The sequence below is a fragment of the Ranitomeya imitator genome, chromosome 6, assembly GCF_032444005.1.
Source record: "Ranitomeya imitator isolate aRanImi1 chromosome 6, aRanImi1.pri, whole genome shotgun sequence".
Taxonomy (NCBI): Eukaryota; Metazoa; Chordata; class Amphibia; order Anura; family Dendrobatidae; genus Ranitomeya; species Ranitomeya imitator.
Genome location: NC_091287.1, coordinates 498,391,863 through 498,416,760, shown reverse-complemented (window position 1 = coordinate 498,416,760; position 24,898 = coordinate 498,391,863). Strand labels below are relative to the sequence as shown.

Genomic DNA, 24,898 nt, shown 5'->3' with positions numbered 1-24,898 from the left:
GCAGGCGGCAGTGGTGAGTCCTCTGACCTGATGGAAGTCTGTTTTTCCCACCCCAGGGACTGCTTTTGGACATCCCATGGTTCCTGTGTCCCCCAATGAGAGGCGATAGAGAAAACAGGATTTTTGGTTGCTTACTGTAAAATCTGTTTCTCGAAGCCTCCATTGGGGGACACAGCACCCTCCCATGTTGTTCAATTCCTGTTGTTCTATGCTCTGACTGTTCTCACGTTTACGGTTCTCATGTTTGTGGTTATGGTTTTCAACCTTGTTATTTATCTCCTACTGATTTCTCACTAACTGAAGTGTATAATGCCAGTCGGTGGGGTGTACACTGCAGAGGAGGAGCTAACTTTTTTTTGTGCATATTGTCAGCCTCCTAGTGGCAGCAGCATACACCCATGGTTCCTGTGTCCCCCAATGGAGGCTCCAAGAAACAGATTTTACGGTAAGCAACCAAAAATCCTGTTATCCCTCTTATGGTCCTGATTCGGTTAGAGGAGAGAATTACGAGAAGTATTCTTGGCTCTTTTGAAGCCTTTCTGAAATTGTCTATTGCTATATTCTCTGCCTTTAAACCTACTGGTTACATCATTCACTTGAGATTTAAATGTATCATCTGAGGAGCAGATATGCTTAATTCTCAAAAATTGGGAATCTGGTTGATGGCATATGGGAGGATTGAGCATGTAAAAGTGAATTGGTCGTTGTCTGTTTTCTGTTGACATCAATACATATTTCCCCATTTTCAGAGGCCTTAATCTTGATATCAAGAAAATCAGCCTCTCTTCCACATTTGTAAGTAAAACCAAAATATTTTTGTCATTGATATTTAGTCTTTTAATTAATTTCTGATTTTGGAGGGGGGAGCCAGGGGAGAGCCCTCCCACACAAACCAGATTTTGTCGATGTAACGCATCCAGTTTTGAACCATGTGAATATCGACATCTGGATTTGTGAGAAAGCTCCCATGCCCCCAAAAAAAGATTCTCATATGATAGGGTGCCTTGAACTTGTAGATAAAACACATTTTTAAAGATAAAAAAGATGAGTTAAAATATACTTAAGTAAGGTAAGTAATAGCTGAGCAAGTGGAAATCCAATACTGTTGGTCTGAAGAAAAGCTATCCGTGGCTTTTGGTCCATCTTGATGTCTGATGGACGTGTATAAGGCCTCAATGTCTGTTGTTACCATAATTGTATTGTGATTCAAATATAAATTGTTGAGACATTGAAGCGTCTTTAATGAACGATGGTAAACTGGACACCAGTGGTTTTAAATAAAAATCTATCATGTTGCAGACAGATTTGCAGAGGCCATGGTTGCCAGATATGATTGGACGTCCAGGGGGTTCGACTGAGTTTTTATGTAATTTTGGTATCAAATCAAGTTCAGGGTGGGAATTATGTGGATGCGTTTTGATCAATGCGATCATCATCCTTTTAGGAATAATCCCATCCTCAACTGCAATGTCTATAATTGAGATTAGTTTAGATTGAAATTCAGTCATGGAATTATGAAATAATTTTCTATAACAGGTTCTTCAGTAATTTTTCTACCTCTTTTTCATAGAATGTTAGGCCAGATAATGAGATTCCCCCTTATTTGCTGCATTAAAAGTTACATCAGTCCTGGACTGGTGTTCTCTTAGTGATGCTTTTTCATGTCTATTCAAGTTTCATGACGAAAATCTCTGTTTTTGTAGGCGCTCCACATCGTTGGACACTACTTTTACAAATATAAATTCAAATATGTCCACCACATGACAAGTATTTAATGAAGGAAACTTTTTAGACTTAGGACAAAAAATGCATGGGGAAATTAGTCACTTGTGGGGTGGTTTCCTCCTCCGCAAGGGATTCAAGTATGGCTAATGCCTCCTGCTCCTCTTTTGTGTAAAAAGGTCCCCCTGTTTTGGGTTGATGAAAAAAAAAAAAGGTTAAGAATATCTTTGCGAGCAAAAATGTGGATGTCCTTGATAGTGGTGAAAACATCTAACGAAGAGGAGGGAGAAAAGGACAATCCTTTTTCCAAAACTGTCATCTGTATAGGTGTTAGCTGACGGTTAGAGAGATTGATTACCTTAGGATTATCGCTCCTGGGGGCTCTCTGTTGAAAAGCGTAAATTTTATTTCTTTTACCGTCAGAGCGAGTTTTCATCATACTCCTGTCTTCCGATTCAGTTTCAGAGAATGAAGCTCAGTTTTCACTATCAGTATCACTGATGGATGTGGCTGAGGAGAAAAAGGCATTTCTATGAATTGGTCTCTTCATGACCGTTTTTGGGAATTGCCTCTTGTAGACTCTGTTGGTTTCATAGTTGTTAAATCCCATTGGAATTTTTTAACCTTTGTTGTGCTAATTTCCTTTTCCCAATTTTCAATGTCCTTATCTAAATCTTGATAAAATTTACAGATATTCAATTCCTGGTCCATAGACATTTGCATATACTCAATTTCAGAATCCATAGTAGTATGAGACATACAATTGTCAATAATTATTTGTATAAATGACATTGAACAATTTGTTGCTGCTTCCTCCCATTTTTGATGGGGGTATTCTCCTCTATGGGGAAGGTGGGATGAGTTTGAATTCTTAAAACCCCTCACTCCCGGCTCCTACTTCTTACCTTTCATACATGCCCCCTGAGGAAGCAGGGTGAAACGTACGTTGGTGCTCACATACATGGGTCAGCAAAACTATAAAGTAAGGTTTTTTTTTATCTTCATCCTCCTTTCTGATGCTTACTATCGTCACTTCATGAGATATTGCACATCTTTAATATTCAGAGGATATATGCACTTCTACTTTATTTTGACATCTTCACGTGCATTAATTAATTAAGCAGTCTTTTAAGGCAATTTATAATTTTTTTAGTTCTATTTGTTCTTCTTGGGGATAAGCCACTGTCAGATGAGTCTGGCAACGACTTGTAAGGAACACGAGCGCTTGGCCGAGTCTAGAGTTCCTATGTATGAGGGAGTCGGGAGAGAGGACTGTGAGCCAGACGATAGTTTGGCCGACAGCTATCTAATGTGTTTAGACGGCTAAATGCTCTTCTTCCATTGAACCTGGAATGAATACCAACATGAGCATTTCACCCGAAAAAACAATCCTGTTGATTTATCTTTCTACAAATTAGTTTCACAAATAACGTGAACTAAATGATAGTGTTATTGATGGAAAAATGGCTGAACCATAAGATGAAATAAAAGCCATTCACATGAAATCAATAGTCTGCTGCATCCAGGTTGTCCAGTCCGTCGTTGTATTAAGACATACAAGTGGCCGGTGTGGTGAGATTTGCCTCCTGTGTAGTTACCAATGAAATAATCATTGACATGTCTGTAAAAAAAAAATATATAAAAGTCACAACCTGATGATTATACAGTGCTCAATAATAGTACACAGACACCGACTTTGCTTCACTTTTGTAGGAATCCCCTCTTCCTTAGAAAATGTTCTTCAGCAGCTTTAGTAAGTGTTATACAATACATTGTCCTATGACCAACCTGATGGAGAACATGAAAATTGTAGGGATTCCTGCTCTCAGGTAGGCACTATAGTTCACACAGACACAGGTTTGTGTCCAAACAGTGTCAGGTTTATTAAACTAAAGTCTCACTCAAACAGCAATACAAGTCTTACTCTAGGATCAGTGTTCTCAACATTACTGGTTACTCTCCAGCTTCAACACGTCACACCCACCTGAGCCAAGCCAGCTGCCTTTTATAGGACCTGCAAGCCCTGGACTTGAATGTATGTGATCAACCTTTTCCACCCAAGCTCTTTTGGTCGCTCCTAAACCCCGGACCCAAAATCTGGTCCACTAAAAATTCTCTCAGGAACTTATTGTTGCCAGAGCACTCTCTTCCGGGACTTACATCATGGAGGCCAGGCACCTCAGTGACACATACCTGCCATCCAGGAATTTGCATCCTGCTCTACTACAAAATGCAAATGCCTCCAACCGTCTTTAAGAAAAAGATGAAGGCGTTTCATACCAATCAATAAATGTTAGACCAGAAGCTCTCCTGTAGTGTATATTAGTCTGTAGATGAAGCCCCGGCATTACCTGTTATTGATACCTGTATCATTTGAAGTCTCACCATGATTTTTTTTTTTCCCTGAAGCAAGAAGACTGCCTAAGCTCAACTCTTAACAATGGATCAGTTTCCAATGGCTGAAATTCTGAATTACAGAGTCTCTCGTGTGTTTCATCCATATTGCATAGATCCCGATAGGCTTTATTAGTTGAGTCTGATCTGCAAAATGGATGAAAATGGAACATGTTTTGAGTCTCGCCGATCGGGTCTATTTTTAAAACTGAAGTGTGTATGGATGCAGTATAAGAAAAAAATGTGTATTATCTTTTTGCAGACAACTATTAAGTGGGGGATTTCACCCTTTTAACTGTTTTTGTGCACATGTAGCTCTTATAAAGACGAGTCCAGCAATACCTTTTCATGGTTGGACCTTTCCTCATTTCGTCATTGTTCGAATAGATGTGCAAATGAAAACACAGAGCACCATGGAGTACAATGAACACCAAGAGGTAGCATCAAAACCAAGTAATCATTTATTGAGCAAAATTACATACATATAAAGTTTAGCCAAATAATTTAAGCAGAGAAAAGAGGGACAAGTGTGGAAACCTGTTGGTACAGCAGGTGGACCAAATAGTAAAAGTACGGTAGTCAAAGTGCTAGGGGGTGTATAGACACAAAGCCTCAATATATATATATATATATATATATATATATATATATATATATATATATATATATATATATATATATATATATATGTATATATATATACACAATATGTAGAGACAGCTGGACGGCACCACCGCTCTCAAACACAGTGTGAACCGCTCACCTGCAATGGAGGTTCAGACTTCTGATCACGGGTGCCTAGGCAGAAGCAGTAGACAGTCAATGCGGTATAAAGAAGAAAAGAGCCGGTACTCACCGATCGTCCGGAACAGGTACCTTTGTTGAAGTGCAGTTAAAACATCTTCACGGCCGGTGGTGCTAAACAAGGAGAGCGGCAAGCAGTGCCGGCTCTTTTCTTCTTTATACCATATATACAGTGGGGCAAAAAAGTATTTAGTCAGTCAGCAATAGTGCAAGTTCCACCACTTAAAAAGATGAGAGGCGTCTGTAATTTACATCATAGGTAGACCTCAACTATGGGAGACAAACTGAGAAAAAAAAATCCAGAAAATCACATTGTCTGTTTTTTTAACATTTTATTTGCATATTATGGTGGAAAATAAGTATTTGGTCAGAAACAAACAATCAAGATTTCTGGCTCTCACAGACCTGTAACTTCTTCTTTAAGAGTCTCCTCTTTCCTCCACTCATTACCTGTAGTAATGGCACCTGTTTAAACTTGTTATCAGTATAAAAAGACACCTGTGCACACCCTCAAACAGTCTGACTCCAAACTCCACTAAGGTGAAGACCAAAGAGCTGTCAAAGGACACCAGAAACAAAATTGTAGCCCTGCACCAGGCTGGGAAGACTGAATCTGCAATAGCCAACCAGCTTGGAGTGAAGAAATCAACAGTGGGAGCAATAATTAGAAAATGGAAGACATACAAGACCACTGATAATCTCCCTCGATCTGGGGCTCCACGCAAAATCCCACCCCGTGGGGTCAGAATGATCGAAAGAACGGTGAGCAAAAATCCCAGAACCACGCGGGGGGACCTAGTGAATGAACTGCAGAGAGCTGGGACCAATGTAACAAGGCCTACCATAAGTAACACATTACGCCACCATGGACTCAGATCCTGCAGTGCCAGACGTGTCCCACTGCTTAAGCCAGTACATGTCCGGGCCCGTCTGAAGTTTGCTAGAGAGCATTTGGATGATCCAGAGGAGTTTTGGGAGAATGTCCTATGGTCTGATGAAACCAAACTGGAACTGTTTGGTAGAAACACAACTTGTCGTGTTTGGAGGAAAAAGAATACTGAGTTGCATCCATCAAACACCATACCTACAGTAAAGCATGGTGGTGGAAACATCATGCTTTGGGGCTGTTTCTCTGCAAAGGGGCCAGGACGACTGATCCGGGTACATGAAAGAATGAATGGGGCCATGTATCGTGAGATTTTGAGTGCAAACCTCCTTCCATCAGCAAGGGCATTGAAGATGAAACGTGGCTGGGTCTTTCAACATGACAATGATCCAAAGCACACCGCCAGGGCAACGAAGGAGTGGCTTCGTAAGAAGCATTTCAAGGTCCTGGATTGGCCTAGCCAGTCTCCAGATCTCAACCCTATAGAAAACCTTTGGAGGGAGTTGAAAGTCCGTGTTGCCAAGCGAAAAGCCAAAAACATCACTGCTCTAGAGGAGATCTGCATGGAGGAATGGGCCAACATACCAACAACAGTGTGTGGCAACCTTGTGAAGACTTACAGAAAACGTTTGACCTCTGTCATTGCCAACAAAGGATATATTACAAAGCATTGAGATGAAATTTTGTTTCTGACCAAATACTTATTTTCCACCATAATATGCAAATAAAATGTTAAAAAAACAGACAATGTGATTTTCTGGAATTTTTTTTCTCAGTTTGTCTCCCATAGTTGAGGTCTACCTATGATGTAAATTACAGACGCCTCTCATCTTTTTAAGTGGCGGAACTTGCACTATTGCTGACTGACTAAATACTTTTTTGCCCCACTGTATATATGACTATCACAATAGTAGTGGGTACAAGTAAAAAGGGGCTACTAATAAATATAGAGTCTGTCCCACAGGGCAAGCCCCCCGAAAGTCATAGGTACCCCTAAGGCTGCTTAGAACTCACCCATAATAGCTGGATAAAGTGTAAGTCCTCCTGCTGAAACCACTTCTTCAAGAAGGGGAATGTACAGTGCAGTATCCCATAGGGTTTAAATAGTGTTGCCTCAAAGTGCCGTTTGGTTTTTTGTTTGAGTTTCTCAACCCTATTTTTAGTACTTGTTCTAATGTTTGTGTCGTTTCTCAGTTTTTAGTGTTTCTATGTTGCTATTTGCCTCATGGACTGACATACGCCCTTCGGAAGACGTCATCGTCCTTTTCCTTGTTAGATGATATATATTATGAAGACTGCGATTTGAAGATGCTGGGATGTTAAAAATGGACTCCTTTGATATATACAGTGGGGCAAAAAAGTATTTAGTCAGTCAGCAATAGTGCAAGTTCCACCACTTAAAAAGATGAGAGGCGTCTGTAATTTACATCATAGGTAGACCTCAACTATGGGAGACAAACTGAGAAAAAAAAATCCAGAAAATCACATTGTCTGTTTTTTTAACATTTTATTTGCATATTATGGTGGAAAATAAGTATATGGTCAGAAACAAAATTTCATCTCAATACTTTGTAATATATCCTTTGTTGGCAATGACAGAGGTCAAACGTTTTCTGTACTATTGCTGACTGACTACATAACTTTTCTCCATCGTCTCATTGGGGGACACAGGACTGTGGGTGTATGCTACTGCCGCCAGGAGGCTGACACTAAGTAGGTATAAAAAAAAAAAGTTAGCTCCTCCTCCATAGTATACACCTTGCCACTGGCCCTGACAGCTCCAGTCTATGCTTAGTGTCCGTAGGAGGCACATCTCTGGGTTTTCCCAGATGCTTTTTTCTCTGAAGATAAGACAGGGGCGACGGACCCTTTTGAAGGGGTCCGATCTCCCCAAACCAACAACGGGCGAGCACGTGGAGTGTCGCCTCCACGTATCCTCTCCCGCGACGTGGGATTTTTTTGCCGGACTAAGAACCTGACCACCCTGAGGTAACGGAACCCTAGGTTGTACAGGCATTCATTCCTTGTCCGTGCAGCCTCCACTTCATCACCAATGCACAACTACGGTGTTTAAAGGAGGCAGACGGTCCCTCTCCTCACCTTCTGAAGGGTGTAAGGAGTTAGGGTGCCTGCACCGTCTTTTAATGTTTATATATGTGTATATATATATATATATATATATATATATACAGGTCCTTCTCAAAAAATTAGCATATAGTGTTAAATTTCATTATTTACCATAATGTAATGATTACAATTAAACTTTCATATATTATAGATTCATTATCCACCAACTGAAATTTGTCACGTCTTTTATTGTTTTAATACTGATGATTTTGGCATACAACTCCTGATAACCCAAAAAACCTGTCTCAATAAATTAGCATATTTCACCCATCCAATCAAATAAAAGTGTTTTTTAATAACAAACAAAAAAACCATCAAATAATAATGTTCAGTTATGCACTCAATACTTGGTCGGGAATCCTTTGGCAGAAATGACTGCTTCAATGCGGCGTGGCATGGAGGCAATCAGCCTGTGACACTGCTGAGATGTTATGGAGGCCCAGGATGCTTCAATAGCGGCCTTAAGCTCATCCAGAGTGTTGGGTCTTGCGTCTCTCAACTTTCTCTTCACAATATCCCACAGATTCTCTATGGGGTTCAGGTCAGGAGAGTTGGCAGGCCAATTGAGCACAGTAATACCATGGTCAGTAAACCATTTACCAGTGGTTTTGGCACTGTGAGCAGGTGCCAGGTCGTGCTGAAAAATGAAATCTTCATCTCCATAAAGCATTTCAGCCGATGGAAGCATGAAGTGCTCCAAAATCTCCTGATAGCTAGCTGCATTGACCCTGCCCTTGATGAAACACAGTGGACCAACACCAGCAGCTGACATGGCACCCCACACCATCACTGACTGTGGGTACTTGACACTGGACTTCAGGCATTTTGGCATTTCCTTCTCCCCAGTCTTCCTCCAGACTCTGGCACCTTGATTTCCAAATGACATGCAAAATTTGCTTTCATCAGAAAAAAGTACTTGGGACCACTTAGCAACAGTCCAGTGCTGCTTCTCTGTAGCCCATTTCGGCACCTGTAGCCCATTTCCTGCACACGCCTGTGCACGGTGGCTCTGGATGTTTCCACACCAGACTCAGTCCACTGCTTCCTCAGGTTCCCCAAGGTCTGGAATCAGTCCTTCTCCACAATCTTCCTCAGGGTTCGGTCTCCTCTTCTCGTTGTACAGCGTTTTCTGCCACATTGTTTCCTTCCAACAGACTTACCATTGAGGTGCCTTGATACAGCACTCTGGGAACAGCCTATTTGTTGAGAAATTTCTTTCTGGGTCTTACCCTCTTGCTTGAGGGTGTCAATGATGGCCTTCTTGACATCTGTCAGGTCGCTAGTCTTACCCATGATGGGGGTTTTGAGTAATGAACCAGGCAGGGAGTTTATAAAAGCCTCAGGTATCTTTTGCATGTGTTTAGAGTTAATTAGTTGATTCAGAAGATTAGGGTAATAGGTCGTTTAGAGAACCTTTTCTTGATATGCTAATTTATTGAGACAGGTTTTTTGGGTTATCAGGAGTTGTATGCCAAAATCATCAGTATTAAAACAATAAAAGGCGTGACAAATTTCAGTTGGTGGATAATGAATCTATAATATATGAAAGTTTAATTGTAATCATTACATTATGGTAAATAATGAAATTTAACACTATATGCTAATTTTTTGAGAAGGACCTGTATATATATATATATGTGGATTTTTTTATGTCTAACCTTATGCGCTGTCAGAAGGCTGCACAGGGGGGGGCTCCTGCTTCATCGCGCGTTCTGCTGGCGACTATATCCGGCGCTGTGCTGGTTTCCAGCGTTTTTTCCCCACAAGCAAACTTCAGCAGAGGCATGGGCGGAAGTCCCGCCCCTTTTTTAGGCGGTTTCCTGTTCGCTGAGGCATTATGGAACTTGTAGTCTGAGCATGGGCAGAAGTCCCGCACCTTTTTCGGCGGCTTCCTGTTTTCTCTGTACAGCCTGTGGCATTATGGGTCTTGTAGTCTGGGGGAAGTCCCGCCTCCATGGCGACGGTTTACTTCCTGTTTCGAGCACCCAGCTTTCCCGGGAGAGCAGGGGAAAGAGTAAAATCTAGATCCCTGCTTCGGCCTAAACCGGGTCCATGTGCGGTAACTCCTCCCACTTTTTTCAGGCATCCGCCCTGTGAATTAGTTTATATGTGTGGTTTGCACAGGAGACATGGTTCAGTGTTTGAGAGCATACGCGGACACAGGACTGGGGTAAGTGCTACTTCCCTCAGCCTGACAGCAGTATTTGTTCTAGACCTAGTAGCTCATAAGGAGATACGGAGCATAGAAGCAGCAGCAGCAGCAATAGAGTCATGTCTAGAAAGACTAAGACTCACTCAGTTCTGTATACCTCATGCATTACCTGTCAGTCTACTTTTCCGCATGCGCAAAGTAACCATTTCTGTGAGGCTTGTGATTCCGAGCGCGTGCAGGAGCCCCCGTCTGCTACCCTGTCTGCTTCCCCGCCGGCTATGCTGCCGGGTGTGCCTGTACCTGGGTCGGCAGTGTCTCCCCCTGAGTGGGTCATATCATTAACGCAGTCTATGGCGTCTCTAACAAAGGCGGTTGAGTCCCTTCAAGCCCCTGTCAGGGACATTCATCCGCCTGTTTTGGAAAGATCCTCCGATTTTCAGGATCCTCCGGCCTGCAGGGGCCGTACTCCCTCTAGGCAGACACAGGGGAAACGATCCCACACAGCGTCTCCCGGTCCGTCAGGTGCATCAGCATCTTTGAATCCCGTCTCTCGATCTCCCTCTCCTGCGGAATTGAGTGAGCACGGTTCGGACTATGACTCAGAGGGGTCTTTTGATTTAGAAGCTCCTGGTTATCAGGAATCTGTTGACAGTCTCATTGAGGCCGTTAACCAGACTTTGGGAGTAGAGGATGTGGCCACCTTACCTTCTGGTCATAAGGTGTCCTTTAAGAAATTCAAGCAACCTCATAAGGTGTTTTCTACTCATCCTGAGTTTGAGGATTTAGTCCAACGTCACATGGAGCGACCGGATAAACGTTTCTTAGGCCAGAAGGCCCTAGGTGCAAGGTATCCGTTCGCTCCAGAGCTTTGTAAAAAGTGGGCAGAATCCCCTTCAGTGGATCCTCCCGTATCCCGTTTGGCCTCTAGTACGTTGCTGTCTCTTCCTAATGGGTCGTCTATTAAGGATCCGACTGATCGGCTCCTAGAGAGTCTAGCTCGGTCTCTGTTTGAGGCTTCAGGGTCAGCCCTCGCACCGTCTTTTGCGGCTACATGGGTTGCCAAAGCTATGATAGCTTGGTCAGAGTCTGTAACTAAGGCTCTTCAGGATAAGGGGTTTCCTGTAGAGGTGATAGAGATGTCAAATCAGATATCTTTAGCAGGAAATTATCTGATTAATGCATCCTTGGATGCGGCAAATTGTTCAGCATTGGCTGCGGCAAATGCTATTGCTATCAGAAGGGCCCTATGGCTAAGAAATTGGCGGGCGGACTCTACTTCAAAGAAGTCCCTTACATCCCTTCCTTATCAAGGTGTCCGTCTTTTTGGCGAAAAATTGGATCAGCTTATATCTGATACCACGGGAGGTAAAAGTAATTTCCTTCCTCAACAAAAGGTTAAGCAACCTTTTCGTCGCCAATTTCAAGCAAGATTTAAATCCTTTCGTAACTCCCGGTGGTCTGCGGCACCAAGCGCAGGTCCCCCAAGTCGGCCTGTCCAAGACCGGGAGCACCAGGTCTCCTATAGGGCCAATCCATTGGCAAGAATGCGGTATCAACCGTCAAGATCTAGGGGATCTAGATATCCTCGATCTTCGGCTAAATGACTGGAGGCAGCCTCTCGTCGCTTCCAACAGAGTAGGCGGTCGCCTACTACTGTTCCATCCGTCCTGGCTGTCAGTTGTTCACGACAGATGGGTAAGAGACCTGGTGGTTTCAGGGTACAAAATAGAGTTTTCCTGTCTCCCTCCAGGCCGGTTTTTTCCGTCCAGTCTTCCCAGTTCAAAAACCCGTCTAAGAGCTTTATTCAGAGCAGTCGAGTCTCTTTAGTCCAACGGGGTCATTGTCCCTGTTCCAAAGGAAGAAAGGTTCAAGGGGTTTTATTTAAATCTGTTTACGGTTCCCAAAAAGAATGGGACCGTGAGACCCATTCTGGACCTAAAGTGTCTAAACAAATTCATCAGCACTCGTCGCTTCCGTATGGAATCTCTCCGCTCGGTCATTGCGGCTATGGAAAGGGGAGAATTCCTGGCTTCCATAGATATTCAAGACGCCTATCTGCACGTTCCTATATTTCCTCCTCATCAAAAATTTCTACGGTTTTCCATGGGCGAGCGACACTTCACTGCATTACCTTTCGGGCTCGCCACTGCTCCCAGGGTGTTTCACGAAGGTGATGGCAACAGTGGTGTCAATCCTGCACTCTCGAGGCATAGTCATTCTGCCTTACTTAGACGATCTCTTAGTCAAAGGACCAACTTTTCAGGCATGCAGGGACAACGTCAACATCTCTTTGGACACCCTAGCTCGTCTAGGGTGGCTGGTCAATTTAAAGAAGTCATCTCTAGTACCATCTCGGAAGATCTCTTTTTTAGGGATGATCTTCGACACCTCTCGGGGGCTAACTATTTTACCCCAGGACAAGGTGCTTTGTCTCCGGCAGGAGGTAAAAATTCTTCGGCAGCCAAGTTTCCATTCAATCCGGTTCTGCATGAAGGTCTTGGGCAGGATGGTAGCAGCTATAGAAGCGGTTCCATTCACCCAATTCCATCTTCGTCCACTCCAACAGGCACTTCTGTCAGCCTGGGACAGGAGTCCTTTGTCTCTCAACCTCAGGTGTCGTCTGGCTCCTGGGGTCAGGCAATCCCTGATATGGTGGATGAGGAGTTCCTCCCTACTTCAGGGGAAAGCCTTTCCTCCAGTTCATTGGCTGGTAGTCACTACGGACGCCAGCCTTCTCGGTTGGGGAGCAGTGTTTCTCCAGCACACGGCTCAGGGTCGTTGGTCCCCAAGGGAATCAACCCTTCCAATCAATCTGTTGGAAATAAGGGCAATTTGGCTGGCTTTGCAGCACTTTCACCATCTTCTTGCGGGTCGCCCGGTGCGGATCCAATCGGACAATGCCACGGCTGTGGCCTACGTAAATCATCAGGGGGGCACTCGCAGCAGATCAGCCATGCGCAAGGTAGGACAAGTCCTCCGCTGGGCCGAGAACAATCACTCTGTGATCTCGGCAGTTTACATCCCGGGCAAGGAGAACTGGGCAGCGGACTTTCTGAGCCGACAGGGTCTTGCGCCCGGGGAATGGTCTCTTCACCCCGATGTTTTTCGGCAGATATGTCTACGCTGGGGAATCCCGGACGTGGATTTAATGGCCACCGGGTCGAATACCAAAGTACCCAGGTTCGTTGCACGGTTTCGAGATCCAGGAGCAATTGCCGTAGACGCACTAGTCCTATCTTGGAACCAATTTCGTCTTCCATATCTGTTTCCCCCTCTGGCGCTGCTTCCAAAGGTCGTCAGGAAGATCAAGTTAGAGGGAGTTCCGACAATTCTAGTCGCCCCAGATTGGCCTCGGAGGTCATGGTACGCAGACCTAGTTCAGCTGATCGTCGGGGTTCCTTGGCAGCTACCAATGCAGCCAGATCTTCTGTCGCAGGGGCCGATATTCCACCAGAACTTAGAGGCCCTGCGTTTGACGGCTTGGCCGTTGAATCTTGGATTCTGACCCAGGCCGGTTTTTCTCAGAAAGTAGCCTCAACTATGGTTAATGCTCGAAAGACAGCTTCAGCACGCATTTACCACCACACCTGGAAAGTCTTTCTCTCATGGTGCAGGAAGAAGGGTCTTCCTCCTCTTCGGTTTTCCATTCCTAATGTCCTAGCTTTTCTCCAATCTGGTCTAGACTCAGGTCTCGCTCCAAGTACCCTTAGGAGGCAAATATCCGCCTTATCGGTTCTTTTCCAGCGCAGGATCGCTACCAATCTGCAAGTAAAAACTTTTTTGCAGGGAGTCTCTCATATAGTCCCTCCTTACAAAGCTCCGATAGAAGCTTGGGACCTTAATTCGGTCTTTAGTGTTCTTCAGGAACCTCCATTTGAGCCCCTCCAAGATATTCCTTTAAGGTACCTTTCTTGGAAGGTTTTGTTTCTGGTAGCTATAACATCCATTAGGCGGGTATCGGAATTAGCGGCCTTGTCCTGTCAGGCGCCGTTTCTACAATTTCATCAGGATAAGGTGGTGCTGAGACCAGCACCTTCCTTTTTGCCAAAAGTAGTCTCCTCATTCCACATTAATGAGGACATTGTCTTGCCTTCTTTTTGTCCTGCGCCTACACACCGGGCGGAAAAAGCTCTCCATACTCTAGATTTGGTGAGAGCTCTGAGAAGATACGTTTCTCGGACCGCTTCTTTTCGAAAGACGGATGTTCTGTTCGTTCTTCCTGCGGGTCATAAAAAGGGACTCGCAGCCTCTAGATCGACCTTAGCCAGATGGATAAGAACCACTATTCAGGAGGCCTACCGTATCAAGGGTGCAGCCATCCCGGCTGGGATCAGGGCACACTCTACTCGGGCGGTAGGGGCTTCCTGGGCGCTTCGGCACCAAGCTTCAGCAGAGCAGGTTTGCAAAGCGGCCACTTGGTCCAGCCTGCACCCTTTCTCTAAACATTATAATATCCACACTCAGGCCTCTGCTGATGCAAGTTTGGGAAGGAAAATTCTTCAGGCTGCGGTATCACACCTATAGGCGGTAAGTGCCTAGGGGTTTTCTTCCAGTGAGTCTTCTTCCCACCCTGGGACTGCTTTGGGACATCCCAGAGTCCTGTGTCCCCCAATGAGACGATGGAGAAACAGGGATTTTTGTGTTACTCACCGTAAAATCCTTTTCTCCGAGTCGTTCATTGGGGGACACAGCTCCCTCCCTATTCATTTTATTTGTCTATGGGGTTGTTCAGACTATAGTATTATTCTAGACATGTTGTCTTTGCTCTAATGCTGTTTTGTTTTCTCTATCTCCTACTGCTTGTGCACCAAACTGGAGCTGTCAGGGCCAGTGGCAAGGTGTATACTATGGAGGAGGAGCTAACTTTTTTTTTTTTTATACCTACTTAGTGTCAGCCTCCTGGCGGCAGTAGCATACACCCACAGTCCTGTGTCCCCCAAATGAACGACTCGGAGAAAAGGATTTTACGGTGAGTAACACAAAAATCCCTGTTTTTGCCCCACTGTAAATTCTCTGTTATGTATTTAGCGCTGATGTTAGCATACGTTGTTACGCAGTTGCATTGTGGTGCAATACATGTTCGTTTTTGCTCTGTGTCACTTTAGATATATGCACCTTCTTGCACTATATGCACCTTACCATTTATGTCTTTGTATTCTGACAGTTTGTTTTTATCTGTCCAATGAATTGGATTATTCCGCCCATTCACTATATTATATATGTATTTTCACTTCTTATTTTTATGTCCTGACTTGTATCCATCTTTTTCCCTTTCTTCTTAGTCCACGGGGTAATGGCTGCCGCCCTGGTCTTCACTAAAATGGCCGCCGGGGTGCGCACCTGCACTGGGATTCATGCGCCGTCCATCTTTGTCTGCGGCTATCTTATACGGCGATGCGCATGCCCATTGATGTCATTGGGTGCACTTTTTGCCCGCATGCGCACACTGCCCTGACTGCCGCGGTGAAGGGAGGTAGTTTCCGGTGTATGACTTCCGGGACGTGTGCGCCGTATGTACCGGCACTTTGAGGCAACACTATTTAAATCCTATGGGATACTGCACTGTACATTCCCCTTCTTGAAGAAGCATATACGCGAAACGCGCGTCAAGGGGTTTCAGCAGGAGGACCTACACTTTATCCAGCTTTTATGGGTGAGTTCTAAGCAGCCTTAGGGGTACCTGTGACTTTCGGGGGGCTTGCCCTGTGGGACAGACTCTATGATATTTATTAGTAGCCCCTTTTACTTGTACCCACTTCTATTGTGATAGTCATATCTATATATATAATTGCCTAAGGGTTTTTCCGTCTGTCTGTCTGTCTGTCTGTCCTGGAAATCCCGGCTCTCTGATTGGTCGAGGCCTGGCGTGCTCGACCAATCAGAGACCGGCACAGCATCGACGTAGAAATCCCGCGTCTCTGATTGGTCGAGGCCGCCAGGCCTCGACCAATCAGCAACGGGCACAGCGACGATGATGTCATAATGGTTGCCATGGCGACGATGATGTCATAAAGGTTGCCTCGACCAATCAGCGACGGGCACAGTGTGCCGCGAATTCTGGAATCATCATTGTCCATATACTACGGGGACATGCATATTCTAGAATACCTGATGCGTTAGAATCGGGCCACAATCTAGTATATATATATTGAGGTTATTGAGGCTTTGTGTCTATACACCCCCGAGCACTTTGACTATTTTTACTATTTGGTCCACCTGCTGTACCAGCAGGTTTCCACGCTTGTCCCTCTTTTCTCTGCTCAAATTATTTGCTTAACTTTATATGTATGTAATTTTGTTCAATAAATGATTACTTGGTTTTTATGCTACCTCTTGGTGTTCATTGTACTCCATGGTGCTCTGTGTTTTCATAATTTTGGGAGTATCACACTAATTCATGAATTTTTTGCATTTATGCATGTACTTAGGTGGCGAGGCTTCTGCCTCTCTCGGCCTTGGCATTTCTTTGTGCTTATTTTGACTTTTTTTCTGATATGTGCAAATAAGGCTAAAACACTATTTCTATATCTAAATCCTCTGTCACTCCTGCTCTATTCCCCGCCCAGCATCACCTTCTTCTGCTTGAATGACCACCTCTATGCTGTATGAGTAAGGAGAAGGAAGTGCTGGGAGGGGAATAGAGCTGGAGTGACAGAGGCTTCAGATCTAGAGTAGTCTTTCAGCCTCATTTGTATAGCACTTTAAACACTGACTTTGCAGTAAGAGAGATATGAACCTCACAGTTATAGGTTTTGCTACACTTTTCTTTGAAAGAACTCCATACACATATAAATAGTTTGGAGGGTGAAATCCTGCTGACGGATTCCTTTTAGCGTCACAGTCATTTTCCAAAATCATTTATATTAATACCAGACCCCAGATCAGATACCTAAATAAATTACGTCCTACAAGCCAGAAGCCTCTAAATATTATTAGACCACAGAACTCCTTTATTATTAGACACCAAACCAGACCCCTCACTTTCTTAAAATAGTAATGTATCCCCTATCCATAGAATAGGGGATATTTCATCGGGAGTCCCAATCAAGAGGACTATGCAGTGGCTTGTCTTATGTGGAGGGTAGGTGCGTATAGTCCTCCTCTGTGTGTTGTCTATGGGACTGCTGGAAATAGAGGAGCGCTGTACTTGGCTTTCTCTAGCAGTCCCATGGCCGATGAACGGAGCCCAGGTTAGACAGGAACACCAACACTACATTCAAGACCTGGCTCTGCAGTTGACTTCTCTTGGGGGTTTTGGAGCCAAAATGTCCAGATCACTGAGAGTCCCAGCAATTGGACTCCCAGCGATCAGTGAGTTCCTGGTGCTACAGAAAACCTACTTAAGTCGAAATCCAGATCAGACAAAAATTGACCGACCCCAAACAAAATTTCAGTTTGGAATGAAAAAAAACAAACATTGCCTCTTAAAGCTCTATCGATTTGAAAAGTAAAAAAAATGGTAAGGGTGTCAGAAAGTAGCGACAAACCAATATTTTTCCCTTTCGCCACGACAGCACCCCACTGGAGAGAGGGATCCGCCCCGCAGGTGCAGGAAACCTACCGAGAAATAAAAGGGGGCGGTCCGCCTCTCCTCCTAAGTTTAGGTTTCCTGTTCCTGCGGGAACAATCCAGGAACGACAGGACGACTACAACATACCTGGGCTAGCATGCCGCCTGTGGGGTGTCCGTGAGAACGGCAGGGGCTGCAGCTCAGAAGCAGCGTCGGGGGAGTTCCGTTAGATGGCTCCCTCCTCGGCTGGTGGATCGAGCAGACGGCCGGGTCCAGGGAGGGCCGCCCGGCGTCTTCTCCTGCGTGCGGTGCGGCCAGGAGCCGGGTAAGATAATCTCCATTGCGGTCCGGCGCTGAACCCCGGACCGCGCATGCGCCGACCGCCGCAATACTGGCTACCCCGGAACTGAAGGAGTCACTTCCGGGGCGCCTAGGCCGGATCTGGGGCGGGGGAGCCAGCGACGACCCGCGCATGCGCATTGCGCAGCGGGGAAGAAAAAAAAAAAAAAAAGGGGGGGGGAAAGGGCGCACTATTTAAAAACGCCCAGAAACAATAATGCGGCGATGCAGAGATGTCATCCCCATGTGCCATGGACCCCACAGCTGGAGATCCAGTGCCCCCCACCAAAGATCACACCAAAGGATCCTCGGAGTCCGCTCGTAACAGTGACGGTTCCAGAACAGGATCTCGGCCTTCTGATCCGGTACTATTCGCTTCACTGGGTGAGTGTTAAAACTCTGCCTATTAAGCTGACGTTGTCTCCCTATTTCTCTCTCTTTTCTCTCTCTCTCGCTACTTATTACGCCCAGTCTAAAAAACGACAAAAGTCCAAACATAAGGAATGTGCCTTGTGTAGCCAGCCCCTTCCGGACTCATACCCCAAAAAACTGTGCAAGGACTGTTTTAAGGAAACAACTAAGGGAGCGACAGTGTCCGTTACGGACTTACGGGCCATTATTAGAGAGGAGCTAAAAAATATGACCCAGGAAAAACCGCGTAAAGCTAAGTCCAAAACACCAACACTTATGTCAGACTCCGAAAGTGACCAGACTGTACTGTCAGAAGCCTCCCTATCATCATCATCATCATCATCTTCCTCATCAGAAATCGAGGGGCGTTCATGTTTCCCCTTAGACAGTGTGGACAACTTGGTAAAGTCAATCCGCAATACCATGGGGTGTGAGGAGGTAAAGGGTGCGCAAACCACGCACGAAATTATGTTTGCGGGTTTGGCAGAGAGAAAGAGGAGATGTTTTCCGGTTATACCAGCGGTGAAAGCATTAATTAAAAGAGAGTGGGAGAAGCAGGATCAAAGAAGCTTTTTGCCCTCCGCGTCTAAACGTAAATATCCGTTTAGTGATGAGGAGCTCCTTACATGGACCAAAGTTCCTAAGGTCGATGCAGCCGTAGCTTCTACCTCCAAGCAATCCACTCTGCCTGTGGAGGATGCGGGACTTCTGGTCGATCCATTAGATCGTAAAGCTGAATCATCCCTTAAACGATCTTGGGAAGCGGCTACAGGAATTTTTAAACCTGCAGTAGCCAGCACCTGCGCTGCCCGGTCAATGATCATTTGGATTGATCAGTTGGACCAGCAGATCGAAAATAAAGTTTCAAGAGAGAAACTTCGAGCGGCCATCCCCTTAATACGTGGAGCAGCAGCTTTTATGGCGGACGCATCTGCTGACTCTCTTCGGTTAGCAGCGAGATCCGCAGGTCTTGTGAACAATGCAAGACGCGCACTTTGGATGAAAAGTTGGAAAGGGGACGCGCAGTCTAAATCCAAAATATGCGCAATCCCATGCGAGGGTGAGTACCTCTTTGGTAAGACCTTAGATGAGATACTCAAAAAGGCAAAGGACAGGAAGAAAGCTTTCCCTGATTCCTCTATTCCCTTTTACAGGAGAGCCTTTAAGAGGAGACCGTTTGGTAAAAGGAGGCAAACGGATAGGTCTACAACATGGACTGCTAAAGAGGACAGGCAAAGAGGTCCCATGTTTAGAAGACCCAACCCCCCAAAAGACAATAAATTCTGAGGATATACCAGTAGGGGGCAGACTGAAATTTTTCGCCACCCAATGGGAAAAAGTAACATCTAGCTCGTGGGTTTTAAACATCATCCGAGATGGAATTAAACTACAATTCTCTCGTGTTCCCCACGAGTCATATATTATAACATCCCTCAGCTCGCCCGCACAACAGCAGGCTCTAGAGCTAGAAATTCAAACCCTATTATCAAAGGGGGTTTTAGTCCAAGTCCTCGAGGGACAGGAAGGCAGAGGATTCTACTCTCCCTTATTCCTGATTTCTAAACCCGACGGTTCTTTCAGGACCATCATAAACCTTAAAAAGCTCAATTCATTTGTTAAAAACCATACATTTAAGATGGAATCCATTAGATCCACTATAAAACTCCTCTTTCCAAACTGTATGATGGGGGGCATTGATTTGAAAGATGCTTATTATCATCTCCCTATCCATGACAGATACCAAAAGTACCTCAGAGTAGCAGTGACAATCAACGGCGAGATTCATCATTTCCAATATACAGCCATGCCCTTCGGCCTTTCAACAGCACCGAGGATCTTCACCAAGATAATGCTAGAGGTGATGGCCTACCTTCGCCAAAAAGAAACCTTAATTGTTCCCTATCTGGATGACTTTTTGGTCATTGGAAATTCAGTTACTCAATGTGCTGATCGTTTGGCTCATGCAATTTCCTCTCTACAGGATCTAGGCTGGATAATCAATACCAACAAATCCAGACTCACTCCGCTATCCTGTCAGGCGTTCTTGGGGTTCCATCTAGACTCCGTATCTCAAGTGTCTCCTGCCTCAGGTAAAAATACTACTGGTCAAACGCAAAGTCCTAGCGGCGATAAACAATCCACGTATATCCCTAAGACAAGCTATGTCCTTACTAGGATCCCTTATCTCTTGTATACCTGCGGTAAAATGGGCTCAACATCATACCCGTACACTGCAACACCAGATTTTACAAGAAGATAGACTGTTATCTGGTCACCTAAATGTGAAAATAACCTTATCTCAGCAAGTTTTAACTTCCTTAACGTGGTGGCTGAATTCAGACCATTTAATGAGTGGTGTTCCATGGATAATAACGCCATCTCATACCATAACCACGGACGCCAGTCCTCATGGATGGGGCGCTCATATGGGGAATAATTTTTGCCAAGGGTTATGGAACATGGAGGAAAGCTGCTACTCCTCTAATGTTAAAGAATTAAATGCAGTAAAATACGCCTTATGCCATTTTCTCCCACAGCTACGAGGGAAAGACGTCAGAATCCTTTCCGACAACACCACCACAGTGGCGTATCTAAACAGGGAAGGAGGCACGCGATCAGAGACTCTGATGTCTTCTGCTACAGAAATCCTGAATCTAGCAGAAAGTCACCTAACATCCCTTACTGCACTGCACATAAGAGGGGAAAACAACCAGCAGGCAGACTTCTTAAGTCGACACACCTTGAAACAAGGAGAGTGGTGCCTAAACCAGCAGATTTTTCAAGATATAGTATCCCTATGGGCTCAACCTCAAGTAGATCTCTTTGCCACAAGGAGAAACAAAAAAGTCCGGAAATTTGCCTCCCTATCTCTAGCGGATCATCCGGACATTCTGGACGCTCTCCAAGCCCCTTGGCAGTTCAGTCTAGCATATGCTTTTCCGCCGATCATACTGTTACCCCAAGTCATTCGCAAAATCAGAACTGAAGGAGCGAGGGTGATACTAATAGCTCCATTCTGGCCGAAGAGGCCTTGGTTCTCGTGGCTGCAAACCATGTCGGTCTCAGATCCTTGGGTCCTCCCCTCAACACCCAATCTTCTCTTCCAGGGTCCGTTTTTCCACCCTCAAGTGGACAGTCTACATCTCACGGCCTGGAATTGGAGAGGCAGATGCTAAAATCAAGGGGGTTCTCGGAGGGATTGATAAACACGCTCCTCCAGAGTAGAAAACCTTCCACTACAAAAATTTACACAAAAATATGGAAGAAATTCCTACAATTCCATACATCTTCAAACACGTCAGAAATTCCGATACAGTTTATCCTGGAATTTCTTCAAAAAGGGAGAGAACTAGGTTTAACTGCAAACACCTTAAAAGTTCATGTTTCAGCACTAGGAGCTCTCTATGGCCATAACATTGCGGGGAATAGATGGGTGTCCCGATTTATTACAGCCTGTGAACGGATAAATCCAGTTAATATACCTAGAGTTCCTCCCTGGGATCTAAACTTAGTTTTACAAGCCCTAACAGACTCTCCATTCGAACCAATAGATTCAATACCAATCAAGATCCTATCGCTAAAAACGGCCCTCTTGGTAGCACTGACTTCAGCCAGGAGAATCAGTGACATCCAAGCACTCTCTATAGATCCACCTTTCCTGCTAACTTTTCAGGATAAGTTGGTCCTTAAACCAGACCCTTCCTACCTTCCCAAAGTAGCTAAGACATTCCATAGGTCTCAGGAAATAATCTTGCCCACTTTCTTCAGTAATCCTTCCACTCCTGAAGAACAAAAGTACCACACTCTAGATGTTAAAAGAGTAGTGTTAAAGTACATTGAAAGAACCTGTAGCTGGCGACAGTGTAGGGCTCTGTTTATTTCCTTCCAGGGTCACAAGAAGGGTCATGGAATAACGAAAAGCACGTTATCCCGGTGGATCAGAGAGTCTATCAAACTGGCCTATTCCGCGAGTAAAGAAAACCCTCCGGAAGGCATAACAGCGCACTCTACCAGAGCTATGGCATCCTCCTGGGCAGAATTGAGACTATATGTAAGGCGGCAACTTGGTCAAATCCCTCTACATTCTATAATCACTATAGGCTTGACCTATCGTCAACTTCTGACCTAGACTTTGGCAGGACTGTCCTCAGCACGGTGGTCCCCCCTAGGTGATGAACTCCAGTGGGGTGCTGTCGTGGCGAAAGGGAAAAAGCCGGATTACTCACCGGTAATACTCTTTTAGTGAGTCCACGACAGCACCCTCTTACATCCCTCCCTATATTAATACAGTACTTACTATTGAGTAAAATTCTTTTAATCATACATGAGCAAATAAGTTTGAAAATGAAATAAATTATATTTGCCTAATACTGGCGGTCCTCCGGGTACTCTGAAATCAAAACTGAGGAGGAGAGGCGGACCGCCCCCTTTTATTTCTCGGTAGGTTTCCTGTTCCTGCGGGGCGGATCCCTGTCTCCAGTGGGGTGCTGTCGTGGACTCACTAAAAGAGTATTACCGGTGAGTAATCCGGCTTTTTTTTTTATTGCACAAAAGTATTTATAATGACCTGCAGAATAAAGTTATATTGACAAAAAATACAAGTTAGAACATTGAAAAGTGACATTCAGACAAAAAAAAAAAAATCAGTGTTCTTGTGGTCCAAAACTGTGTGTATTAATGGTATGCTCACTCATGTGAAAGTTTCTTCTAAATAGTTCTGAAATAAATCTGTCTCAAATCATGCAGATAATGCTGCGCGATTCACATATTTCCCTGCAAATTTTAAAAAATGGCCCCAAAAAAACCTCCCGTATAAACGGAGAACAGCAGGGAAATGAAAGATTTTCACCCAGTTTGCTACTCATTGTTCACATTACATTTTTTTTTTATGTGGATTTTGGAGTAGATTCTCTCTCAAATTTTTTTCAGCATGGATTTTTCCATATGAACATATCCAAAACATTGAGGATTTTCCGGATGAAAATCTTGACCGGAAATTTGCTGCGATTCTGACACTTGTGGAGATCCCCAAGTGGGTTAAGCCATCAATTAATTCACGCGGTCAAAGATTAATATTAGTAAGAAGAAGAAATTCCCAGGGGGTATCATTCTTATTTCATCCGTACTTGATTTTCAGCCACTTCCAGTTCGGACTCGTGCTAAATCTAATTTAATCATTTCCCAGATGTCGACAGTAACTTGTCAAATCTGGGGATTATGTTTGTGCCTCTGTCTGCAGGTTCTATTTGCCCCTCCTGTAATGTTTTATTTATAGTGTTATTTCCAGATCTGAGGAAATATTGGGAAATTACTGACACCCAAGCTGATTTGTTCTGATCTCGGAGGCAGCAGTAGCGAGAAGGTTCAAGGCTTATGTGTTTGGGAATATGAGTTCTGCCGGCTCTGAGACACTTTTCTCTGTTTTTATGTTTTGCGGCCTTTTTTTCCCCATAAATTTGAAATTCCACTGGCAAATGAAAAGATGAAAAATAATCACAGAAGATTACTTGATTTTCAGTGATCTGATGGGATAAATCAACAGCTTTGTAGTTTAACCACGTTGTATGTGAACCACAGTCATCCCTTCTGTTCATTTATATAATATAATTTTTTATATTATTTCTATGTATTACTCTTTATTTCCTTACATATTTGACCTATTGTGTTTTTTTTTTTGTTTTTTGGGTTTTTTTTTACACTTTTGATTTTTTTCATTTTTCAGTCATTAGTCGACGATTTAATTGGCATCATTTTGGGGCACATATGATGTTTTTATTGCATTTTTTTGTAAAGTTTATCAATATGGAAAATCACAATCCTGCAGTTTTTATTTTCTTCCCCTCTTTATGGCTTTTACCATACCGGGTTATAGTTTTAATGTTCAAAGAAGACACAATGCCATCAAGTTCAGTCTATAGCCTAACATATTGATCCAGAGGAAGGCAAAACCCCTTGAGGCAAATGCTAATTTCCCCATATTAGGGAAACTTCCTTCCCGACTCCACATACAGCAATCGGACTAGTTCCTTGGATCCACGACCCATCACACAATCTAGTGCCCATAACCTGTAATATTATATTTTCAAGAAAAGTATTCAGGCCCTCCTTGTACTACTTGTAGTGAATCAATCAATTACAATATCATGCACCAGTGATTCATAGTCTCACTGTTCTTACAGTGAAGAATCCATAGTTTTACTTGCCCCCTTGTCACCGACGCTGTCCTAAGTGTAAAAAGTTCCTGTGGTAGATCGGCTCTCTCGACTATACACAGAGAATCAGAACACTGTCTCTTTAGGAATGTGTTTGATTTATTAAATACAGCATAAACCAAGCTGGAAAAAAGTAAACACGGCCCCTGGGCAAAACAGCAAAACAATAGACATTTTCCTAGCGGGGATCAACCCATTCAAGGTTATCAATGTCCATGGTTCAGGTCCTTTAACACACACACTTTTCTGGAGTGCTTTCTCTCCAGACACTGAACACTGCTGCCTTTGGAGAACAGCTACTTAAACCCCAGACCAAACCATGGGGTGAAGATAAAGTGGAC

At 44.2% G+C, this 24,898-nt stretch overlaps 2 protein-coding genes across 4 annotated transcripts in view; both read left to right on the top strand.

The window, feature by feature from the left end:
- NDUFAF6 (NADH:ubiquinone oxidoreductase complex assembly factor 6) overlaps nt 1–24,898 on the top strand; it is a 97,608-nt gene that overhangs the window by 35,284 nt on the left and 37,426 nt on the right. The window lies entirely within an intron of this gene.
- Nucleotides 18,160–22,626, top strand: LOC138643013 (lamina-associated polypeptide 2, isoforms alpha/zeta-like). The gene is made up of 2 exons (XM_069731685.1): nt 18,160–20,435; nt 20,883–22,626. The coding sequence occupies exon 1, from the start codon at nt 18,160–18,162 to the stop codon at nt 19,630–19,632; it is 1,473 nt and encodes a 490-aa protein (XP_069587786.1). The 3' UTR covers nt 19,633–20,435; nt 20,883–22,626.